Source organism: Budorcas taxicolor, chromosome 2 (genome assembly GCF_023091745.1).
Source record: "Budorcas taxicolor isolate Tak-1 chromosome 2, Takin1.1, whole genome shotgun sequence".
Taxonomy (NCBI): domain Eukaryota; kingdom Metazoa; phylum Chordata; class Mammalia; order Artiodactyla; family Bovidae; genus Budorcas; species Budorcas taxicolor.
In genome coordinates, this window is record NC_068911.1 from 106,010,342 (window position 1) to 106,031,268 (window position 20,927).

The 20,927-nt window shown below is 35.5% G+C and overlaps 1 protein-coding gene across 1 annotated transcript in view; it reads right to left on the reverse strand.

The window, feature by feature from the left end:
* Positions 1-20,927, reverse strand: part of R3HDM1 (R3H domain containing 1) — a 95,115-nt gene that overhangs the window by 39,491 nt on the left and 34,697 nt on the right. Inside the window, exons 11-18 of the mRNA XM_052636283.1 lie at positions 20,619-20,656; positions 20,488-20,538; positions 20,145-20,371; positions 17,874-18,128; positions 15,010-15,161; positions 11,421-11,522; positions 8,648-8,926; positions 3,935-4,058 (exon numbers count right to left, since the gene is read on the reverse strand). Coding sequence (XP_052492243.1) covers positions 3,935-4,058; positions 8,648-8,926; positions 11,421-11,522; positions 15,010-15,161; positions 17,874-18,128; positions 20,145-20,371; positions 20,488-20,538; positions 20,619-20,656 — 1,228 coding nt within the window. The remainder of the gene's footprint in view (positions 1-3,934; positions 4,059-8,647; positions 8,927-11,420; positions 11,523-15,009; positions 15,162-17,873; positions 18,129-20,144; positions 20,372-20,487; positions 20,539-20,618; positions 20,657-20,927) is intronic.

A 20,927-nucleotide genomic window follows, 5' to 3' on the forward strand; every position in this document is an offset into this window, starting at 1 on the left:
CAAATCCCTATTTCTGAGTAGGAAGCATGATTAAAAGGCATTACAATTAATGGAAAATATAAGCAAATGTTAACACTTTAATATAGCATTAAAAGAAAGAAGAAGGGAAAAAAGAAAAGAAAAGAAAGCAGTAGAAACCTGAGTAAAAAGAAGCCAGGAAGCAGCTGAAAAAGAGACCGGTTCACTGTGAGAAATGTAAACCTCTCAGACAGTGCTACGGCCCCGAATCCAACAGCTCAGGAACAAGGCCAATTATTGCAAAATATTAAACATATATGGTGAAGCTGCAAACTTTTCCAAAGAGTCCTAAGAATGAAAGCAGCTAAACAGAGAACAGCCAGGCCTCATAAACCTAAAATCTTTGCTGTAATTACTACCTGCAGGAAGTTTCTTTATCATATACTTCATAGTATTCAAGCTGTACATTTTATGGTAAAGGGTTAAGATAACAAATTCTTACTATTGCAGCTGGCAAGTAACCACATCTTTTAAAATCTTTGCTTGTATGGCTCTGTTACAGCAGTAGGCACTAAGCTATTGCAAACCAATCTTCCAATATTCTACCTTTCTGAACTAGAAATGAGACTTATTTAAGACAGACACACAGAATCATGGAATTGTAGGGTACACAGAGGCTTCAACAGACATATTAGCAAAACTCCCTTACTCTGCAAGTGAGTAAATTGAAACCTAGAGGCTTTAAATGATATACCTAATATCAGTTAAATACAAATAAGGGCTGTTAGGATTTGACTCCTATTTTGTTTTCTTTCATTTTATACAATACATTGTCCAAGAGGCCTTATGTAGCCAGAATTTCTTCTGATTCTGTTGACAGGGGTTGACTCAACCTTTCAACCTTGTTTTAATGACCATAGTAGTTTCACATTCATAACAGAAGATTTGTACATTCATTCCCCAGCAGTAATGTTAGTACTGATTTCAATTCAGTTCCCAAAATAGATGGGTTTATTGTCAAGGAGATCAGTAACTATAGCAGTCCTCTGGCATGTGGATGGAAGACCAATCCTTGAGATATTTCCCCAACTTCCTTCCTGCCCTCAAAAGGGAAAATAATAGAATATCTTATGTTTATATTGCTCATACCCTATTGATGTGAGAATATCTGCTTCAACTGGGTTTGTTAATTTAGAGCAAAATTTTATTCATATACAAGCATTTAAAAATTACTTATTTGTGCCTCAGTGGCAATAAATTGTCCCAAGTCTATCTAAGGGATGTGAAAAATCATTTCTAATTTTAGCCGATGGGGATGGTGGAATACAGACAAATATAAGAAAAAAGAAAACCAGAAAGTATAATGTTTACATACAAACATGTAAATTACTGAGAAATAAATTGCTTCAAATCTGTAAGAAGAAAATCAGAACCGAAAAGCTGCCGTGTCCATTTCCCAGTGCATTTTGCTTCTCTGTTAGGAGACACACAAACATAAACGCACATTTCTTTGGTTTTAAATGTCTTTATTCGGACACACTGGCGCTTAGTTGCGGCACACGGGCTCTCGGTTGTGGTGCACAGACTCTAGTTGGGCTTGGGCTCAGCTGCTCTGCAGCATATGGGATCTTAGCTTCCTGACCGGGATTTGAACCCATGTTCCATGCATTGCAAGGCAGATTCTTAACCACTGGACCACCAGGGAAGTCCCAAATGCAAATTTTTTTCTGTAAGCTTAGACATAAAAAATGATCATTGGCTAACCACAAAAGTCTTTAGATTATATATATTAATCATCCAGCTCCTACAAACTCCATACAAAGATTCAATATAATGACCAACAAAGTATGTGGCACTGGCATGACTGACATTTTCTTTCCTACTTATTAGCATAACAATATTTTTTTCCCTTTCAGATAAGGGTGCTTTGAGGATTTATTTCTCTTCTATTCTTCAAACTGAATGACATGAACCTTAAGTTTGAGTTGAGAAGATATTATTACATAAAGTAACTAGAGGAACCAACTCTAGTTATAAAGTGTTATATTAATATTGTGACTGACTCTTTTAAGAGTCAAACACAATGGCAAAGTCATTCATTCAGACACATACACTTTTCTGTGCCTGTACTGTCCAGATGCAATCTGACTTATTGTTTCTTTCCTTCTCACCATAACCACCAGCATTAAGAAAAACCCAACAATTAAAATATCACTGATAATGAACACATGTTATCCGTTATGTAGATATTCTGGCCCTGAATTGGGAGGTGTGGCATTTATAGTCATTTTCGAATAAGTGGGAATATTTTTGGTAGAGAAGCATTTGCATGAACATTGTGGTCCAAACTGTGATGGAAAGTTTTAATCTTGCAGGCACTTTGACAATGGAGAAGAATAAAATTTAGCCATGAAAAAGAACAAAACTGAGAAGCTCACACAAACACAAAACAAAGTTTCTTTGCCTGCTTCATTAACTGGGTATACTAATGAACTAATAAGTTAATTAGTCACACGCAAGGTATTTGAATGGGGAAAGAAAAGGCCAATTTCTTTTTTTACTATCATAACATTAGCTGTAATCTGTATTATAATTTGTGTTATAAAATAATTAAACATTAAAATGTAATAAGTTAAATAATAAAAATAACAAATATAACCTGTATTATAAATAATAAATATAATAAAAACAAATAAATAAAAATTAAAACAATAATAAAAACAATAAATATAATTTTTTTTAAAAAACTATTATAATTATGGATATAAAAAATAAGAAACTATTATAATTATGATATGAAAAGTCAGTAAAGGAGGTCCAGGAAACTCAGGAAACAATTTCAATTAGAATAAAACAACAATGTATTTAGTTAGTGAGCAGTGTCATGACCGATGTCTCCAGGTATAAGGGGGAGCTTCTGATGCCTTTCAAAATTAGAGCGTATACCAGCTGAAGTGGAATGTATTTACTAAACCTCAGGAAACCCTGAAATTAAAGGGAGTCAGTTTTGAGACAGAGGACAAATTCTAAGTTGGCCAAAATGACCACTGTATGTACTCAACATGCTTTGGAAGAACGTTTGTCACACATACAATACAAGGCCAGTAACACAAAAACGGGGAAAACCTACACATTAAGTACAAGACAGCTCCTGAGAGCAACAGATTGAGGCCCTGGAAGTTTCCCTGCTGAGGTGATAAGTAAGAGTCTTATCTGGTAAAGCTGATGATGAGTGAGGACTGCACAAGCGAGGAGAGGCAAGAACTCTTCTCTCATCAGACCACGCAGGGCAGATGTCTTTCTCCTGAAATTGTGGAACCCATCAAAGGCCACATACGTTATCAAGAGCAAGAAACTGTCCACTACAGATGGTTATGTGGCCTCAGCAATCATGCTGACATAGTCTGAGCACCTTCAAATGCTGACAAGCAGCTAAAAAGGCTTCAAAGAAACCAGTAAAAATTCTCTTTCAATACCTAGAGTTATATGAAAGGCTGAAAAGAATACCTTATTAAACATCTGGGGCAGAAGTATACATCTAGGTGGAAAGCACAGAGAGAAATGAATTCAGCAAATTAGGTCATCTGGGGCCTTGTTTTGGGTTACCTGTTCAGCAGACATCTTAACTTGCCTTGTCTGTAGGTCTTGATGCAGTGAAGGCTGCAGCTACAGGGGCAGTCAGCACTGCGAAGCTGCTCACCTGGTGCAGTCTCCTCATTATGGCTCCCAAGTCTTTAGCATGGAAACCTGACAGTGTGGTATTCTCTGGACGGTGCCCACTCTTTTCATCTAAGATCTGCCTACTCTTTTCCTCTCACTGGTTTGCATATTCACCTGTATTCACCTATCTGAAATCCTTGACTGACTGAGTGTGGCAGTACCTTGGCAGTACCTTAATAGTAAGACGGAAATAAACCAGGATGAAAAAAATCAATACTCAAAGCTAAGAATTCCTAACCTCATGAATTCTACTCACCTGTCTGCTGTGCAGGCTGTGGCAGTGGTTGGTTTAGATGTGAGTTGTAATGGACCGAAGGGACTGGGCGATACTGAGGTTGATTAGAGTGGTAGTGGCCTGGAGCACAGTAACAGGCTGGCATCTAGAGTAAGGATTGAGGGAAAAATAATTAATTTTACTTGCAATAGAAATCTTTTTTTCCCTGTCAGAAATATCAGAGTGTAATGAGTAATGATTCTCCCCATCAGTAATCATTTGAAAACTGATTTTTCTTTGCTTTAAATTTAACTGACAAAAATTTTTTTAATTTCAAACATATAGTATACATAACAAAAGATATATACCAATTTCCCCACTAAATTAGATTTAGTAGATTTAAATTTTTTGGTCATATTTGTTTCAGATTTTTCTCTCTGTTACAAAACCAAATACTATTATTGAAATATTTAAAGGCTCACTCCAACATTCCTTTGCTCGACATGCCATAGAAAAAGCATCATTATCTTATAGTTGGTGTATATCACTCCCATTAATGTTTTTAAGCTTCTAGAGTCTGTGTGTGTGTAACCTATTATCAATCATCTACGTAATCTACTATAAACTTGCTGAGAATTTTAAAAATGCACATTTATGGTTACTCTACATAAACATCATGGGCTTTCCGGTGGCTCAGCTGGTGAATCTGCACCTAGGTTAGATCCCTGGGCTGGGAAGATACCCTGGAGAAGGGAAAGGCTATCCACTGCAATATTCTGGCCTTGAGAATTCCATCAACTGTATAGTCGATGGGGTTGCAAAGAGTCAGACATGACTGAGCAACTTTCATGCACTCATTCACATAACTTCATGCAGCTTATTTTGCAATTAACATTGTTTTTGAGACTCATTTTGGTTAAAGCATGTATCGGGAGCTCAATTCAATTTACCTGCTGAGCTGCTATCACCACCTATGTAAGTCAGTTTATCCTTTCTTACACATTCACATTAGCACTGATTTCATTCTTTAATTTTTCTCATATTTCTAATGCAAACTAAAATGTCAATACACATTTTATTTGTCAATTATACTTTAATAAAGCTGGAAAAAAATGCCAATAAGACTAGCCTCATTGAGTTTTCTACCCAAAGCTATTTAATCAGTTGTGAATTTCTCTAAACGTAATCTGATCTGGTTTGGGGTGAAGAATAAACAATTAATCCATTGATATGGAAGAATGTGGAGAGTTAATTTCATTAGGTTCACGGGCTCTCAAGTTCTGCTCTTCTGATTGGGCTACTTCTAAAAGAACAGAGATCTGTGGAGATCTTAAAGAGAGCCCATTTTGTCTGGAAACCAGACAAGCACAGAATTCCTGAATCAGTTATAAGCCAAGAATCTTCCAAATTTTCTGTAATATTTCTTGATTTTTGAAACATTATAGACATAATACACATGTGATTACTTAATTTTTCCTGGTGGTATCAGGAAGTAACAGATAAATCTACATCTAACAATGTCAACTGATATTTAAAGATAAGAGGACTAAACAATCAGGCTGAATAAATCAGCAAATATCAATTATATACTGAATGTGAATGACACACTTTAAGTATAAATGGTGCATACAAGAGAATGGAGTAAGACCTATTATTTAAGTGCTAATCGAAAGAATGCACTTACACTTTTACAATCAAATTTGGTATTGACTGCTCTATTTAAAATGGATAACCAACAAGGTCTTACTGTATAGCACAGGGAATTCTGCTCAGTTATGTGGCAGCCCGGATGGGAGGGGAGTTTGGGGGAGAATGGATACATGCATATGTATGGCTGAGTCCCTTTGCTCTCTACCCGAAACTATCACACCATTGTTAATCAGCTATACTCCAATATAAATTTTTTTTGTTTCTATTTTTAAAAAGGATGCTTAAGTCACTATATTCAACTCAGATTACAGTACGCTTCAAGACAAGCAACAGTATTAGAGACAGAAAACATTTCATAATAGTATGAGTCAATACATTGGGAAGATTATACATTCAAATAGTATAATACGAGATGATAGACTTGAGAGAGAAACAGACAAAACCACTACCATCTATTGATAAGAATCTGACAAAAATTAAATAAGGATGTAGAAGATCCAAAAGTATCAAACACGTAAACTCAGTTGATACTGCTGCTGCTAACTCGTTTTAGTTGTGTCTGACTCTGTGCGACCCCATAGACGGCAGCCCACTCCAGGCAAGGATACTGGAGTGGGTTTCCATTTCCTTCTCCAGTGCAGGAAAGTGAGAAGTGAAAGCCAAGTCGCTCAGTTGTGTCCAACTCTTAACAACTCCATGGACTGCAGCCTACCAGGCTCCTCCGTCCATGGGATTTTCCAGGCAAAAGTACTGGAGTGGGTTGCCATTACCTTCACTGAGAGTATACTAAATGCAAAAACAATATGAGAGAAATTAAAGATGACCTAAGGACATGGAAAGACATCTCATGCTCATTAAGACTGGAACATATAACAGTTAAAATGACAATACAACCTTACAGATTCAATGCTGCTGCTGCTGCTAAGTCGCTTCACTCATGTCCGACTCTGTGACCCCAGAGACGGCAGCCCACCAGGCTCTCCTGTCCCTGGGATTCTCCACATAAGAACACTGGAGTGGGTTGCCATTTCCTTCTCCAATGCATGAAAGTGAAAAGTGAAAGTGACGTCGCTCAGTCGTGTCTGACTCTTAGCGACCCCAGGGACTGCAGCCCACCAGGGTCCTCCGCCCATGGGATTTTCCAGGCAAGGGTATAGGAGTGGGGTGCCATTTCAATGCAATCCCTATCAAAATGCCAAGGCCTCTTTTTCAGAAATGGAGAAGCCATCCTCAAGTTCATGAAGAACCACAGTAAGCTAAATAGCCAAAACAATCTTGAAAAAGAACAAACTTGGAGGACTCACACTTCCTGATTTTAAAACTTACTAGAAAGGTACAGTAACAAAAATAGTGTAGTACTGACATAAAGATAGATATAGTATAAAACAGTGTAAAAGTGAGACTTCAGAAATAAACTGTTACATTTATGATCCAACTGACATTCAACAAGGGTACCAAGATTATTTAGTGGGTAAAGAATAATATCTTTGGACTTCCCTGGAGGTACAGCGGGTAAGAGTCCCCCTGCCAATGCAGGTTCGGGAAGATGCCGTATGTAGCAGAGCAACTAACCCCGTGGGCCACAACTACTGAGCCTGTGTGACACAACTACGGAAGGCTGCGCGTGTACAGCATGTGCTCCACAACAGGAGAGGCCACTGCAATGAGAAGCCCGTGCACTAAAACTAGAGAGGGACCCTCCACTCGCTGCAACTAGAGAAAGCCTGCACGCAGCAACAAAGACCCAGTGCAAAAAAACAAAAGAACAGTATCTTCAACAAGTAATGCTGGAATAAAGAGATATATACATGCAAAAGAATGAAGCTAGAACCTTATCTCATATCACATACAAAATCAAACTCAGAATAAATGACCTACATAAGGGAGCTAAACCCATGAACTCCTTTAGGAAATAAAGGAGGGAACTCTATTCAACTCATTTTGAGATCAGTACCACCCTGAGCACTACTACCTGAAAAAGAGCTTGTAAGGAAACTACAGATCAGTATCCTTCATGAAAATACATGCAAAACTCTGGAAGAAAATACTGACAAATCAAACCCAGTGATATACAAAAAAGATAACTATATCATGACACATATATATCATAAGGTATATCAGAAATGAAAGGTTAATTTAAAATTCAAAAGTCCAAGTAATTCACTGTACTAATAGAGTAAAGGGGAATAAAACCTCACATGATCAATCACCTCAATAGAGGCAGAAAAAAAATTTTTTTTATAAGATTAATATCGATTCATGGTAAAGACTCTCAACAAACCAGGAATATAAGAGAAATGTACAAAAAAAAAAAAAAAAAATCCACAGATAGTTTCACAGTTAATGTTGGAAGACCGAAAGCTTACCCCTAAGACTGGGAACAATGTAAGCATAGGTACTTCAAAACATATTTAAGTTAATACATGGATTCTAGAGATTTTACTTCCCTCTCCTGTGAGTATATTCAACAGTGGCGTACTTAGCTAATGCAATAAGGCAAAAGAGAAACTAAAGGCAAAGAGTAGAACAATCAAATTTAGAAAGTCTGCAGGATAAAAAGATCAATACACAAAAACCAATTTTATTTCTACATATTAGCAGTTAACAAATAAAAAATAATCTCCTTTAGAAAATCACTTTAAACATTCAATATTTAGGATATATTTTAAAAACTATATGTAATACTTGTGCAATGAAAACCACAAAATACTATTGACAAAAAATTACGGAAGATCTAAATAAATGGAGAGAGGTAACATATTTTTGCATAAGCCATTCAACAGTGTTAAGATGCTAATTCTCCCCAAACTGATCTATTTCTTCTTAAAACATACTATTTTATTTTCATAGTGCATTTACTTTACTGTGTTTCTCTTAAGCTAGTTAAAACAAAACAAACCTCTCAGTGTCAGAAGGGAACTCAAAGATTACATAGTTTAACCCTCCAACTGAAGTATCTACCGGTCATGTGGTTGTCTAGAATGGATTTTAGAGTCTCCAAAAGGGAAGATGGCTGACGAGTTTTGTTCACACGTTCTCACAAAGTCTCTCCGCGCAAAATTAAAATCAAGTTCTCTAAAGTTAGAAGATGAAAAAGCAATGTACCTGTGGAGAGGGCTGCTGAATGTACCCCTGCTGCTGGAGCACTGGCTGGCTGACAGGATGACCAGAGGCAGAGTAGCCCGGAGCAGGGACTGGCTGTGCAGGCGGTAGGGGAGGAGGTGGCGGTGGCGGCGGAGGGGCTGCTGTCATGATATAACCAGACTGCTGTGGGGACTGAAGAACAACAGTGGACTGGAACATGGTGGCATGAGGGTCAGAACCATCTGCTGATGGCTGGCGGGCAAGACTCATGTGGCTAAACTGAGACCCAAGGTTGTCCTGCTAAAAAAGGGAGAGGTCAGAAATCAGTAAGCTTTCCAAACACAGACCAATCTTATCAAAGAAAAATACTTCATGTATTTTAAGAAGAGTTGCAGTAGTATATATTAATATCATGGAAATTATATATCTACAACAAGCATGATTTAATAGAAGATTAGCTTCAAGAAAATTGTAACTCTGAGGCAGGAAGGTAGCAATATTACAATGCTGTCAACACAAATTACTTATAAAATATGTCTCATGGAAATGTATAGCATGCAGAAAAGAGTAGGGTATAACAACATTTCACAATAAAAAAATGAAGACAATTATTTAAAATAAGAATATACAGTTATTTAAAATAAGATTAAAGGCACACTTTTATATTAGGCAATTAACATTTTCTGAAAAGACTTCAAAGACCAGGAGTCTAGCCAGGCATGGTACTAATTACTCTTTAATGTCCTTCTTCCCAGAAGGTAAGAAGAGTCAGGTACTATGCATTTCTGTATTTCCTCCCATACCTATTGATCAAATATAGTAGCAGAAATATTCATTTCATAATCTACCCTCTCTGATCTCTCTAATCTCAAAAATAAAATAAAAAAATAATTTGGTTGTCAATTCTATTCTTCCTTGGTGTTTTTTGGTCTACTCCTTAAATCAGATGCTGCTGCTGCTAAGTCGCTTCAGTCATGTCTGACTCTGTGTGACCCCATAGACGGCAGCCCACCAGGCTCCCCCGTCCCTGGGATTCTCCAGGCAAGAACACTGGAGTGGGTTGCCATTTCCTTCTCCAATGCATGAAAGTGAAAAGTGAAAGTGACGTCACTGAGTCGTGTCCAACTCTCAGCAACCCCATGGACTGCAGCCTACCAGGCTTTTCTGTCCATGCGATTTTGCAGGCAAGAGTACTGGAGTGGGGTGCCATTGGCAAATGTAAACCAGGTGACAGTTTCCTATTGCTTTTGCTACTTGGAGAGCAGGCAGTGGTGTCAAGAAAAGGCTACAATCTATATGTTATCCACAAATATTTACCTGACTCAACAAAGTAAGGACCAATTCTGACTTGTCTACATAGTATCAACTGAAATGACTACAATGGGGTTAAAACAGCATTCCCTTGTTTTCAAGGAGCCAGACTGGCAACAATGTGCATCACATTTTGCTGAGAGGAAAAATTTGAAAAAAGGAAAATTACTTTAAAAATTGTGGCAACTGAGTTGTCAGATCAAAGTTCACATGTCCGCAATTTCTATAATCTGCTTGTTTTTGCAAAGTAAAGTAAGGCTATGGAGCTGATAAAGGACTGAAAAAAAGGAAACCTGACTTAGTGACTGAAAATACATGGCATGGCTTTACCCTTCTCAAATGGTTGTTCTGACTTAGTCCAGCACTACTCACCTAATTCAATGAATAACTTCAGAAGAGGAAAATATACCTAAAAATGCTTACCAGCTGTAATGAAAATGTAATATGTCCAAATATTTTAAAAAGAAATACCATAATGATTGATATATACCACCATTACAGTCATCTTGGTGAAAAAGTCATTCTCTTACTCCAACGATCCGCCATTTTTCAAAACATTTTTGAGGCTTTTACGTTATTTTTAAAAATGTTCTCAACCTTCTCAATGCTGGCAAAATTTCATTTTCTCAGACTGAAAGTGATCTTTGAAAATCATTCAGAGCCAAGGCTGGTAAATAAGGTTGCCTAACAGCTCAAAACAAAAACACCCTCAACAAAACAAAACATTAAAAAAAAAGTGTTGAGCAATTTTAAGAGACATCTTATAATTTAACTGGATGCAATTTCAAAATGTGATGACCATATAGTCTGAAAAGTAAGAGCATCACTGGGAAAAAGTACAGGTGGTTAGGTAGATTCAACTTAATGGAAGGAAATAAACATTTACTGAATATCTATTTCATTTTAGGCACTATGCAGGAGGTATTTTATATTGTGGTCCCATATGTTCACTAACTAGAGATGGTCATTACTGAGCTCTTACTGAGAGGTATAACTTTGGGCATGCTTTGGATTAAAGGAAGTACCATTACTTTATAGTCATAGATTAAATACCTAAAGATCTTGATGTCTTATGAAACTGGAAGTTCCAATTCACCCCAATGACTGATACTAAGTTTATCAGACCTGGTGGGGAAATAAAGTCTAAACCCAGATGAAAGCTGCCACCCTAGGACTGCACAGATCTCCACCAGCCTCAATGAGAAAAGTAGTTAAAACATCTTAGGACCTGAAGATTATTTCAGTACGAAAAACAAGGAAAATGTTAGGCTTTACATAATTGCCAAAATAAGCCAAAATAACAAATATTTTATGGAACATAATAAATTATTTCTAATACAGTTTTAAAAAATGCTTTTTCAAAATATATGTATCCCTGACTTTAGAAAATCACAAAAGAACATATCAGAATAATCACATTCACAAGTATTCATCACACATACACCCATAGAAACAACGCAGGAGGTGAATAGAGATATAGTACCACGGAGTATTGCTGAGTGGGTGAGACTGGCAGGAGCGGGGATGGGTAAGGGGCTGTAGAGTACTGAACAGGCTGTGAAGAGGGCTGCAGAGGACGAATAGGCTAAGGAATAACAGGTTGGCAAACAATGTTAATGTCAGAATAAAATGTTAAAGAAGAATTACATAAAATGGAAAGTTACAGTTTTTTGGCAATAGCTTAAAACTACAAAGTCATCTTAAAAACAATATAGGAAACAACAAAAACAATAGTAAGTGAAGAAACTACACAGAAAATTTCTGAGAACATACATTTAAATTCAAAACATAATTAGAAAATAATTTTTTCATAAAAATATTTGATTCAGTGCAACAGGTAATTTAGAGATTTCAAATGTTATTATCCTACAAGACCCTTGGGCTAGGTCAGTAAAAGCAAACCCCTTTATTCTTTCTTCCTGGGTTGATGAAGGGGCTGCTCTACTTAGCTATATAAACATTAAGCAATAGAATTTTTCTTCTATTCTTATTATCAAACAGTATAACAAACATAATATCTATGTCAAGTATTCTATTTGATAAGGCATGATTACTCTTTTGGAACCAAAGTGCCTAAACTTTAGCAATTTTTCAAGGAAAATATACTGTAGGAACCATTACAAATAGCCTAAAGAAAACACACACACAAATAGATCTCTTCTATATAAGGAAGATACATACAGCTTTCTTCTAACTAAAAATTTTTATTGAGAGAATATTAGAAGTTGAGAAACTACACTGGGCCTTTGAACAACTTGGAGCTTAGGGACGCTGACTCTCTGCAGGGTCAAAAATCTGGGTATAATATGGCTGGCCCTACATCTGCAGATTCCAGTCCACGGATCCAAATAATCACAGATCATGTATACTGTAGTATGTACGTGCTAGGAAAAATAAAAAAATCTGTGTAGAAGCAGATCCTTGCAGTTCATACTTGTACAAAGATCCACTGAAGTTCTTTGAAATTTTACTAAGAAAATATTCCTGCATATCAGGAAAAAAAAAAATCAAGTTTTATGTTTCCCAAGGGTGCTCACAGGTATTACTGAAGAATGAAAGAAGTTTCAATCATATTTAAATTTTAGGGAATACACCTGGCTACTGACAGGCAAAATTAGTTTTCCAATCTTACCTTTATGTAGTTTGTTACAAAGGACTAATATACATGTTGGTTCAATAACTATCATAATCCAGCATACAGATGGCAATCTGTTTAAATGGCATACAGTCATTTAACTTTTGAATCTCTCTCTGGACAATACTTTTGAAGAGTATACTTTAACAACTTCCCTGGTGGCTCAGACATCTGCCTACAATTGTAAAGCGTCTGCCTACAATGCGGGAGACCTGAGTTCAATCCCTGGGTTGGGAAGATCTCCTGGAGAAGGAAATGGCAACCCACTCCAGTATTCTTGCCTGGAGAATCCCATGGACAGAGGAGGCTGGTAGGCTACAGTCCATGGAGTATACTTGAGAAATGCAAAATTAACCAAATAAGGTTACTCAAGGAATAATCTAGACAAGGAGAAATTCCTATGATTAATACATATAATGCTGAGTTGCCCTTCTACCACAAAATCAAGTTTCGAAACAATGAATGGCTTAGAGTAGTTTAGAATTACACACACACATACACACACAAAACACAAAAAAACTACAGTTAAAGTACTAAAAAAGGCAAAAGTTGAAAGATCTAAAGAGCAGCCACTGATTTCTCACTAACCTCTTGAAGGTTAGTGAGAAGAAATTAGTAAGCTTCCTAATGGATGACAGCATGTATCACACCAAATGCGGTGCAGCAGCTTTAAAACTACAAACTACAAGCTCTTCAATGTGTTATTAAGTCAGACAACCATAAAGACACATCTTTCTTCCAGACAACTTAACCTACTATGTAAGCGTCAGATGAAACAAAAGCTTTAGTCTGCTGGGGAATAAGAGAAAGAGGAGTAATATGAGCACCAAGGGTATGATTTTATGTCTGCCAGAGTGTCAAGTGGTAATGAGAAAAATGTGGGCTGGGAGACTGGATGATCGAAGTGAAACTCTGACAACTCTTAGAAAAGAAAAAGCCTTAGCATGTCCTTTTTTTCTACTTCAGTTGCACCTGGCTGCAAAACAGCATTCACTTAAAGTGACTGGTTTCAAGAATGTGGCCCATCTGAAGGCTTTGGAAATCACAGCATTATTTTGTTTGGTTAGATGAAATTTCATGGATGGATTATCTCAGTGCAAAAGATTGTTAGTGAGTATCATTTGTTCATCAATTATCTATTCTTGTATTCAATGAAAAATTACCAGAAGCACTTGAAGCAATGCCAGGAAATCCAGCCATGGAGTTTGATACATACCCCAAGCTTTCAAATTATAGTCTATTAAGACATCATTTCTAAAGTAAGCTGCCTATATCTTTTAGGACTGTCTAGATAATAATCTGAAATATATAACTGTAGATAAAATCTTAGGATTTTTTCCTGAAGCTGCCAGACTATTTCCATTGAATTAAATCAAATGAAAATCTGCTCTGTAAAACTCCTGATGGAATATATAGTACTGCAAGATGACCATGTGATAGCAAATTAAAGAGAAACACTTCAAGACCAAGTTGAATGAAACCAAGACAGAAAAGGACAGTGAGGGAGTTTTATTCTGTCTAACATCTACCTGAGTGCACGTAAGCAAATGAGGTTGGGAAGTTAAAAAACCTACAAGTCCAACTTTAGAGAAACTGCCTTGCCTAATAAGGAGTCTTAATTGCCAGAGCAGGAATTATTTTAATTAGTTAAAAAATATGTGATAACTTCATCAAACTGCTCATACATTTTTCACTCCTGTAATACAATTTAACCTGTGAACAAAACTAATAAAACTTCTCCAGTTCAACTTTACCACTATACTTCTGTCACAAAATATTCTCCACGTTCTCACTAGTGGAATACTTGAGATTGTCTTCCAGAGGTGCAAATAACTGTGCAAACTGTCTTTGACATGATAACAACCTTTTAAAAGACAGAATGAAAGTACGAGTTTACACTGGAATAATCAAGTCCAGTAAGAATGAGTAACACATCTCTAGAAGAAAAGCCTGAATGTGAAAATATACGTGGAAACTCTAAACATTTATACAAATTCAAAATATTATTAAAACAGCTTTTGATAATTCTAACTCCAGTATTTTTGTCTTTATTTTTCATAGGGTAGGTGGGATAGAGAGTACCTTGAAGCAATAACTCAGTTTCTTATAAGTGATTGATTATTGAATTTTAAAACAACTCACTTTGTTCACTGGAATAATGTATAATCTTAGTTTTGATTATTCTTGTCCATTTCCTGCTACTGTGAAACAGGGATAAAATACTTACCACACAGGATCATGAGATAAAAACTTCCCTTCGCAGAAAAGCCCTTGAAGTTAACCTCTCCATAGGAGCAGTGAGTGGGACATCATGGGTGCAGAACATTAAAGTTCTAACAGATACTTACTTGGGCTATGTCAGTTATAATTAGTGACTATAGCCCCAAATATGCAAAGGTAGATGAACTTAGCATTATGTAATTGTGGACATGTGCACCTGTGAGAAAATGTGATTAGCTGCTTGCTGTTGAGGTGGTGGGGGTGGCAGAGGTGGCTGTGGAGGTCCAGGCACTTGGGTTCTAACTGGTTGTTGCGTCATTGGAGGATTATAGACAACTGGACTCCCATCTGGGTTTATGAATGGCTGACCTGCAAATTTTAAGAATGAAGGGAAAAAATCACTTAAAATGGAGACTGAATATAGGTCATTCTACAAACTTATAACATGTTCAATCCTTATTCACAATTCCAAAGGCCTCAAGTTTCTGAAAACCAAAGCTTTTTTATTCTTAGCCTAGAAAGAAAAGTTTGATATTTCCCACTTAAGAGTAAATATTCAAAAACTTTGCTGCAGTGTTTCCCTGTAGTGCTGTCACTCCAGAATCCACTCAGATTATATTATAATACACAGTATTTTCCAAAAAATTTAATTCTGAAACATCCCTTGCTCAAGGAATTGAGTTACAGGATTGTGTAACATCTCAGTTTTGAAGGGAAAAACAAAACTTGACTTTGGGATACTGGCAATTCATTAATTAGCCTGTTAGATGGGAAATATTTAACATATAGGTCATATTGCATATATTTAACTAGTATGATTAAAACCATGAAAATTAAATGGCTGATAACTTCAAATTTCAAATTGTGGCTTTGATGGCAATGTCCTAATTTCATAGATTCTAACTTGTTAAAGTTAGGAAATAATCTAAAAATTCTAAATAATTATCTAAAATAACTTCCTTTTGATTTCAGTGAGCTTTATTCATAAAATGAGAGGATACTTCAGTACTGATTTTGAGGCTTACTGGTTATCAATTACTGGAGGAATATTTTAAGTAACTCTCTACACAGAGATTCTAAACAACTTTTTATTACACAAAGTAATATTTTTATCGTGGGAAAATAACCAACGAATACAGATCAAAAGGAAAATAAATTCCCCATAACCTTACAGTTAATTTGGATAACTTCTTCCAGACTTTTTTCTCACTGTACATACAGATTCAAAGATTAGTATTTTTCCATACTATACACTGAATGACTAAACAAAAAAAAGGACTGGACTGTTAAGAAAATTATGAAATAAAAAGATCATTGATTATGATACCCTTTTAGGATGGGAAAAATATAAAATAAGAGAAATTTGACTGAATAGTACTGTCTTAAATAGCCCCCAAAACATTCTCTCTTTTTTTAAAAAATAAAGTGAAGTCGCTCAGTCGTATCCGACTGTTTGTGACCCGTGGACTGTAGCCCACCAAGCCTCTCCGTCCATGGGATTCTCTAGGCAAGAATACTGGAGTGGGTTGCCATTTCCTTCTCCAATGTAACATATAATAAGATAATATTTGGGAGAGAAGAATACATTGTTCCATTGCGATCAAGTGGGAACAGTTCTCTAAAGTCAAATTATTTTCATCAGTTAATTTCCTGATAATTTATGTGATGGATACAGAGAACTAAAATGAAATCATGCTGGGTATTTGGGGATTGTTTATTAGTTTTTAAAACAATGGTAGATTAGATTTGAATGAAAGTATGTTTCAGCATAATTTAAGGACTGCTTGAAAAAAGCTGGATGTGTTGTAGTGCTTTTCTCCAAAAAAAAAAGTCACTTCTGGACTAATTTAAGCGTACAATTCAATTTCAGGTTGATTAGTTTCTCACTTTATAATTTCCTACTCAATTGACACTTCCATGTTTCCAAAAACATATTAACTAATGTTTGGAATGAAAAATAATAGAAAATAGTAAAATATTAAATCATCTTATATCCTGCTCCAGGAAAACAGGCAGTTTAGTTATATAACAGACCTAAGATATCAAAAGATAATCATTATAAACCAAAACTGAATTTCTTAAGAGTCAGTTTCCTATGCTAATTTAATTTGTTTCTTAGAAACAAAAGATACAAACGACATCTAAAGGTAACACCTTCCAAGCCACAGTTTTTTCTACAACAAACAAAAGGAAAGTTTCAGGAACACTCAGAGACCCTGACCATCTAGCTGGATCTACCTTGCCCAACAATTACCATGCTAGCCTGACCATATCAGCTATCTGTGAATATTTAAGGAAGGTTAACGAACGATTTAAGGTTGTTTTCATTATCCAACTATGTGATTGGGCTATGTTGTTTTGATTAGAAACCAAGACTTCTTCTGACTTGAGAAAAAAATTAATATATATAATGACTGCAGTTTCTTAATCTCTCTGAGGTTCAGTTTCTTTATCTGTAAAAGTAGATTTCACCTAACAGGGTTATTATATGTAATGTATTTAAAGCACAACATAGTATATGCCACAGAGTAAACATTCAATAAACACAAAGTACTACCTCCTAACTGCAAACAATGTGTTGTCAATATTAATTAACAATGACTACTTTTTCATTAATAATAAGATGTAGCTTATAATAGCTTTTCCTCAGTAGAAAGCAATTACCATATTCATAAGGACAATTACTTATAGGTCTTTTCACTACATTATAAAAGAAGTAAGAGCTGTTAATGTTCTCCTTTTTCATGAAATGTATACTATTTTCCCCAGGATAAAATTCTTTTGAATAAAGCTCTTCCAAAGGTGGTGGTTGCACTTCTAGGAAATGAATTGTTTCACGACTTGACCTAAAAGACAACGTCACCAATGTCACAAGGAGAAACATATTTTCTGATAAAAACATGTCTTTTAACACTCTCTAGCATAAACTGTTTTGAATAAAGTTCTAGGGAAAATGCTAATCACTCATGAAAAATAAAAAGCTGACAACACATATACAGATAATACATTTAACATACATTCTTTAATTTTCAGACAACTCCTGACATCTCAACTGAAATAAACCTTTTTCTGGATACCAACCTGTTTGAGGGTTGATCAGAATACTGCCAGGTGGTATGCCTGCTGCTTCCAAGGGAAGCAAAAAGAAGCTTGTGCTAGGAGATGCAACTTGCCCATTTAGGCCACCATCAAAGGAAAGAGAACTATGAGTGCTGACAGCTGGATAGACGACAGGTGCACCATGAGAAGACTGGCTAAGAGCTGTACCTGGGAGAGGCTGCTGGATGTGTGAAAGAGAGCCCGTAGATGACCCTACACTACCAGAAGACTCAGAACCTAGGGGAGGAGTAATAAAAAAGGGAGTTTTTGAAACCTTATATAAAGATGCAGGCTTTAAATACATAACAATAAAATTCATATTGCATAACATGCAGTTAAACACATAAAAGCATAAATTATTTTTGATTTACTGTACAATTGTGCCTCCCCTCTCCACCAAAAATAAGTTTAATACACCAAGACTTATCACATTAAGTTGTCAGGTAAGTCAAAGCCAAAGCATGCAACTTAAGCAAGTCTGTAATAATATCAGCCACAGACAGCCACAAAATACACATTATCCACATTCCCAAAAGGACAAAGTTATATACATTTTTACCTTTAGATTAACACCTAGGAATATATAGATTATAATTTGTCCCTAGGACAAACAACTTGGCACAGTCAAATGCCCAAACCTCTTATATCAGAAACCCCTTCTCTACAAGAACACAGAAAGATTTCAAAGTAGTGTAGGAAATTACAAAAACAGTAAATTCTCTACTAAGAGAAACAACTGTCAAGTTTCATTGCATACTTTCATTTTCAGCTCATAATCATAGCATCTTTCTACAATGTACAGTCAACTTTCAATTTTTATCATAGTAAGGGACAAAGAATAAAACTATTCTAAGCAATTATACTAACACTAGCTTAAAATTTTTTTACTATACTTAATAAACTAATTTGATGTATAATGGCTAAAGGGAGACAATGAAACAATGAAGAAAGGGAAAGATTTTGATGAATTAGGTTACTTAGGTTTTAAAAAACAGAATTGAGTCTATGGGAGAATTAATTTTTCAAGAAAGAAGTAAACAAATATGATACACTATATAGATTTCTCTGAAGGATAACTTCTATTTTACATTGTGCCAAAATAACTGTTTCCAATAACTATATGAAAAATATACTTAATTTCATCTCTGAAGATAATATAGATCATAAATAGTACATGTTCTTAAAATGTTTTGATTTGACTGTATGTCTAAATTACTTTCTCAGGACACATGAGTAGTTTTGTTATGATGACTTGATGACTAAGTGACCGTTTATCAAATAAATGCATATTTGGTACATACGCATATTTCTTACATTAATAAAACTTACCTTTATATCATATACACTAAGACATTTTAAACATCCACATGATATGTTAAAAAGATGACAGGTGCAATTCAAAAACCTTAAGAATTTAAAGCACTGAGTTATAGTCAGAGATTAAAAAATACTGTCACCTTCAAATTTACACCTCTCCCTTCAACTGTTCTCTGTAAAACTGTATGTCTAGGCTTTACCCAAAAGGATAAGCAGAGTGCCATTTCTGATTTTCCTGATTATTTTGGAATAAAAATAAAGATCCACGAGGATTCTAAAAGAGACATAAACTTCTTTAGTATTGAAGCCAGTTAGTGAAAGTGAAGAGTAAATGCTATGAGCCTAAAAGTTATGTAATCTAAAATAAAGAAGCTTTAGAATGAAAATGTTACTGAAATTTCTACTCATCTATAATAATTATACTGTATTACATTTCTTTAGTTTGACAATTTCTCAAAAAGTCTCAGCAATTTTATGCATTTTTTGAATAGCAAGTGAACTTTATTATGAAATGCAAACAATAATGTGATAGTAGTAGTCGAATTTCAGCTAATAATGTTATTAGCTAAAAATGCAATCAATGTTAACTAATCCTAAGTGAGAAACCACAGCTTCTAACTATAACTAAGCGCTGAAGGATTTCCAATCACCTAAGGCACTTAATTAAATAAGAGATGCCATTTCATTAACCAACCTGATATAAGTTTACATCACAGTGGAGGATTCTTATTTTAACTGGTATCTGTGAATCTGTCTCACAGAGAATAAATCCTAATGTCAACACACATATTACCTCATAAGTACTTTGGAGGTGCTCAATGTACTGCTGGTAAGAATCTTTTATTTAAGGATAATTACAGAAGCCACATGATAAATGCCAAGCCAACATTATGGAAACTAATGTTTGGCTGCACAGTTCTAGACAGATGTTTGTACCTGTTTTTGAAAGCCTGCCTATGCTTTTGCTGCTTCCAGAACTATCACCTCTTGTCAGAACTGAAATTCCACTGAAGCTGCTGGCTTTGGTTACAGCAGGCTTGAAGTTTCGGAGAGAGCTGTCTGAATCTGTGCTACTCCAGGGCCGTGGTTCCGAGTACTTCAAATCATTCTCAGTGCTGCTTTGATGGCTATTTGTTGATCTTCCTGAAGCATCTTTATTAACTCTGTAATTCAGAAATAAAACTTTGAAAAGCCAATAGAGACAAAAAGGAAAACTATGAAGAAAAAAAAAAGCTCTAAATTTTCAATACTGTACTGCATGAAAACATGCTTCCAATACCTAAATATCTGGCGCCTCTGCTGAGTGCTATTAGCATCGTCGTCTTGGATTCTGTTGGCATTTTAATAAAACATTTTTACTTTTATTAGCGTCAGTCAGACACTTACCAAAACAAATGTTAAAGTCCTCACCTTTTGTCAATAATGTAATTCTCTTGTGAACACAGGGACTAGAAAGAAAGAACAGATATAAAAAGTTGAGCATTTGTCAAATAATGCCATCTGTAAACCAATGATGACAACAAAAATCATGTGTAATAATTAAAAAAAAAACAATAGTTACTCCCGGTCCTCAAATCAAACATGGTGGTAAGATACACAAATAAACAATAATGAAAAAATCTTTTTGGCTTGGAGATACTATGCTTACTTTTAACAGACACATATTTTTGAAGCAATTCATTTCTGTTGTACAAAGTAACTTCAAATTCAAATACTGTT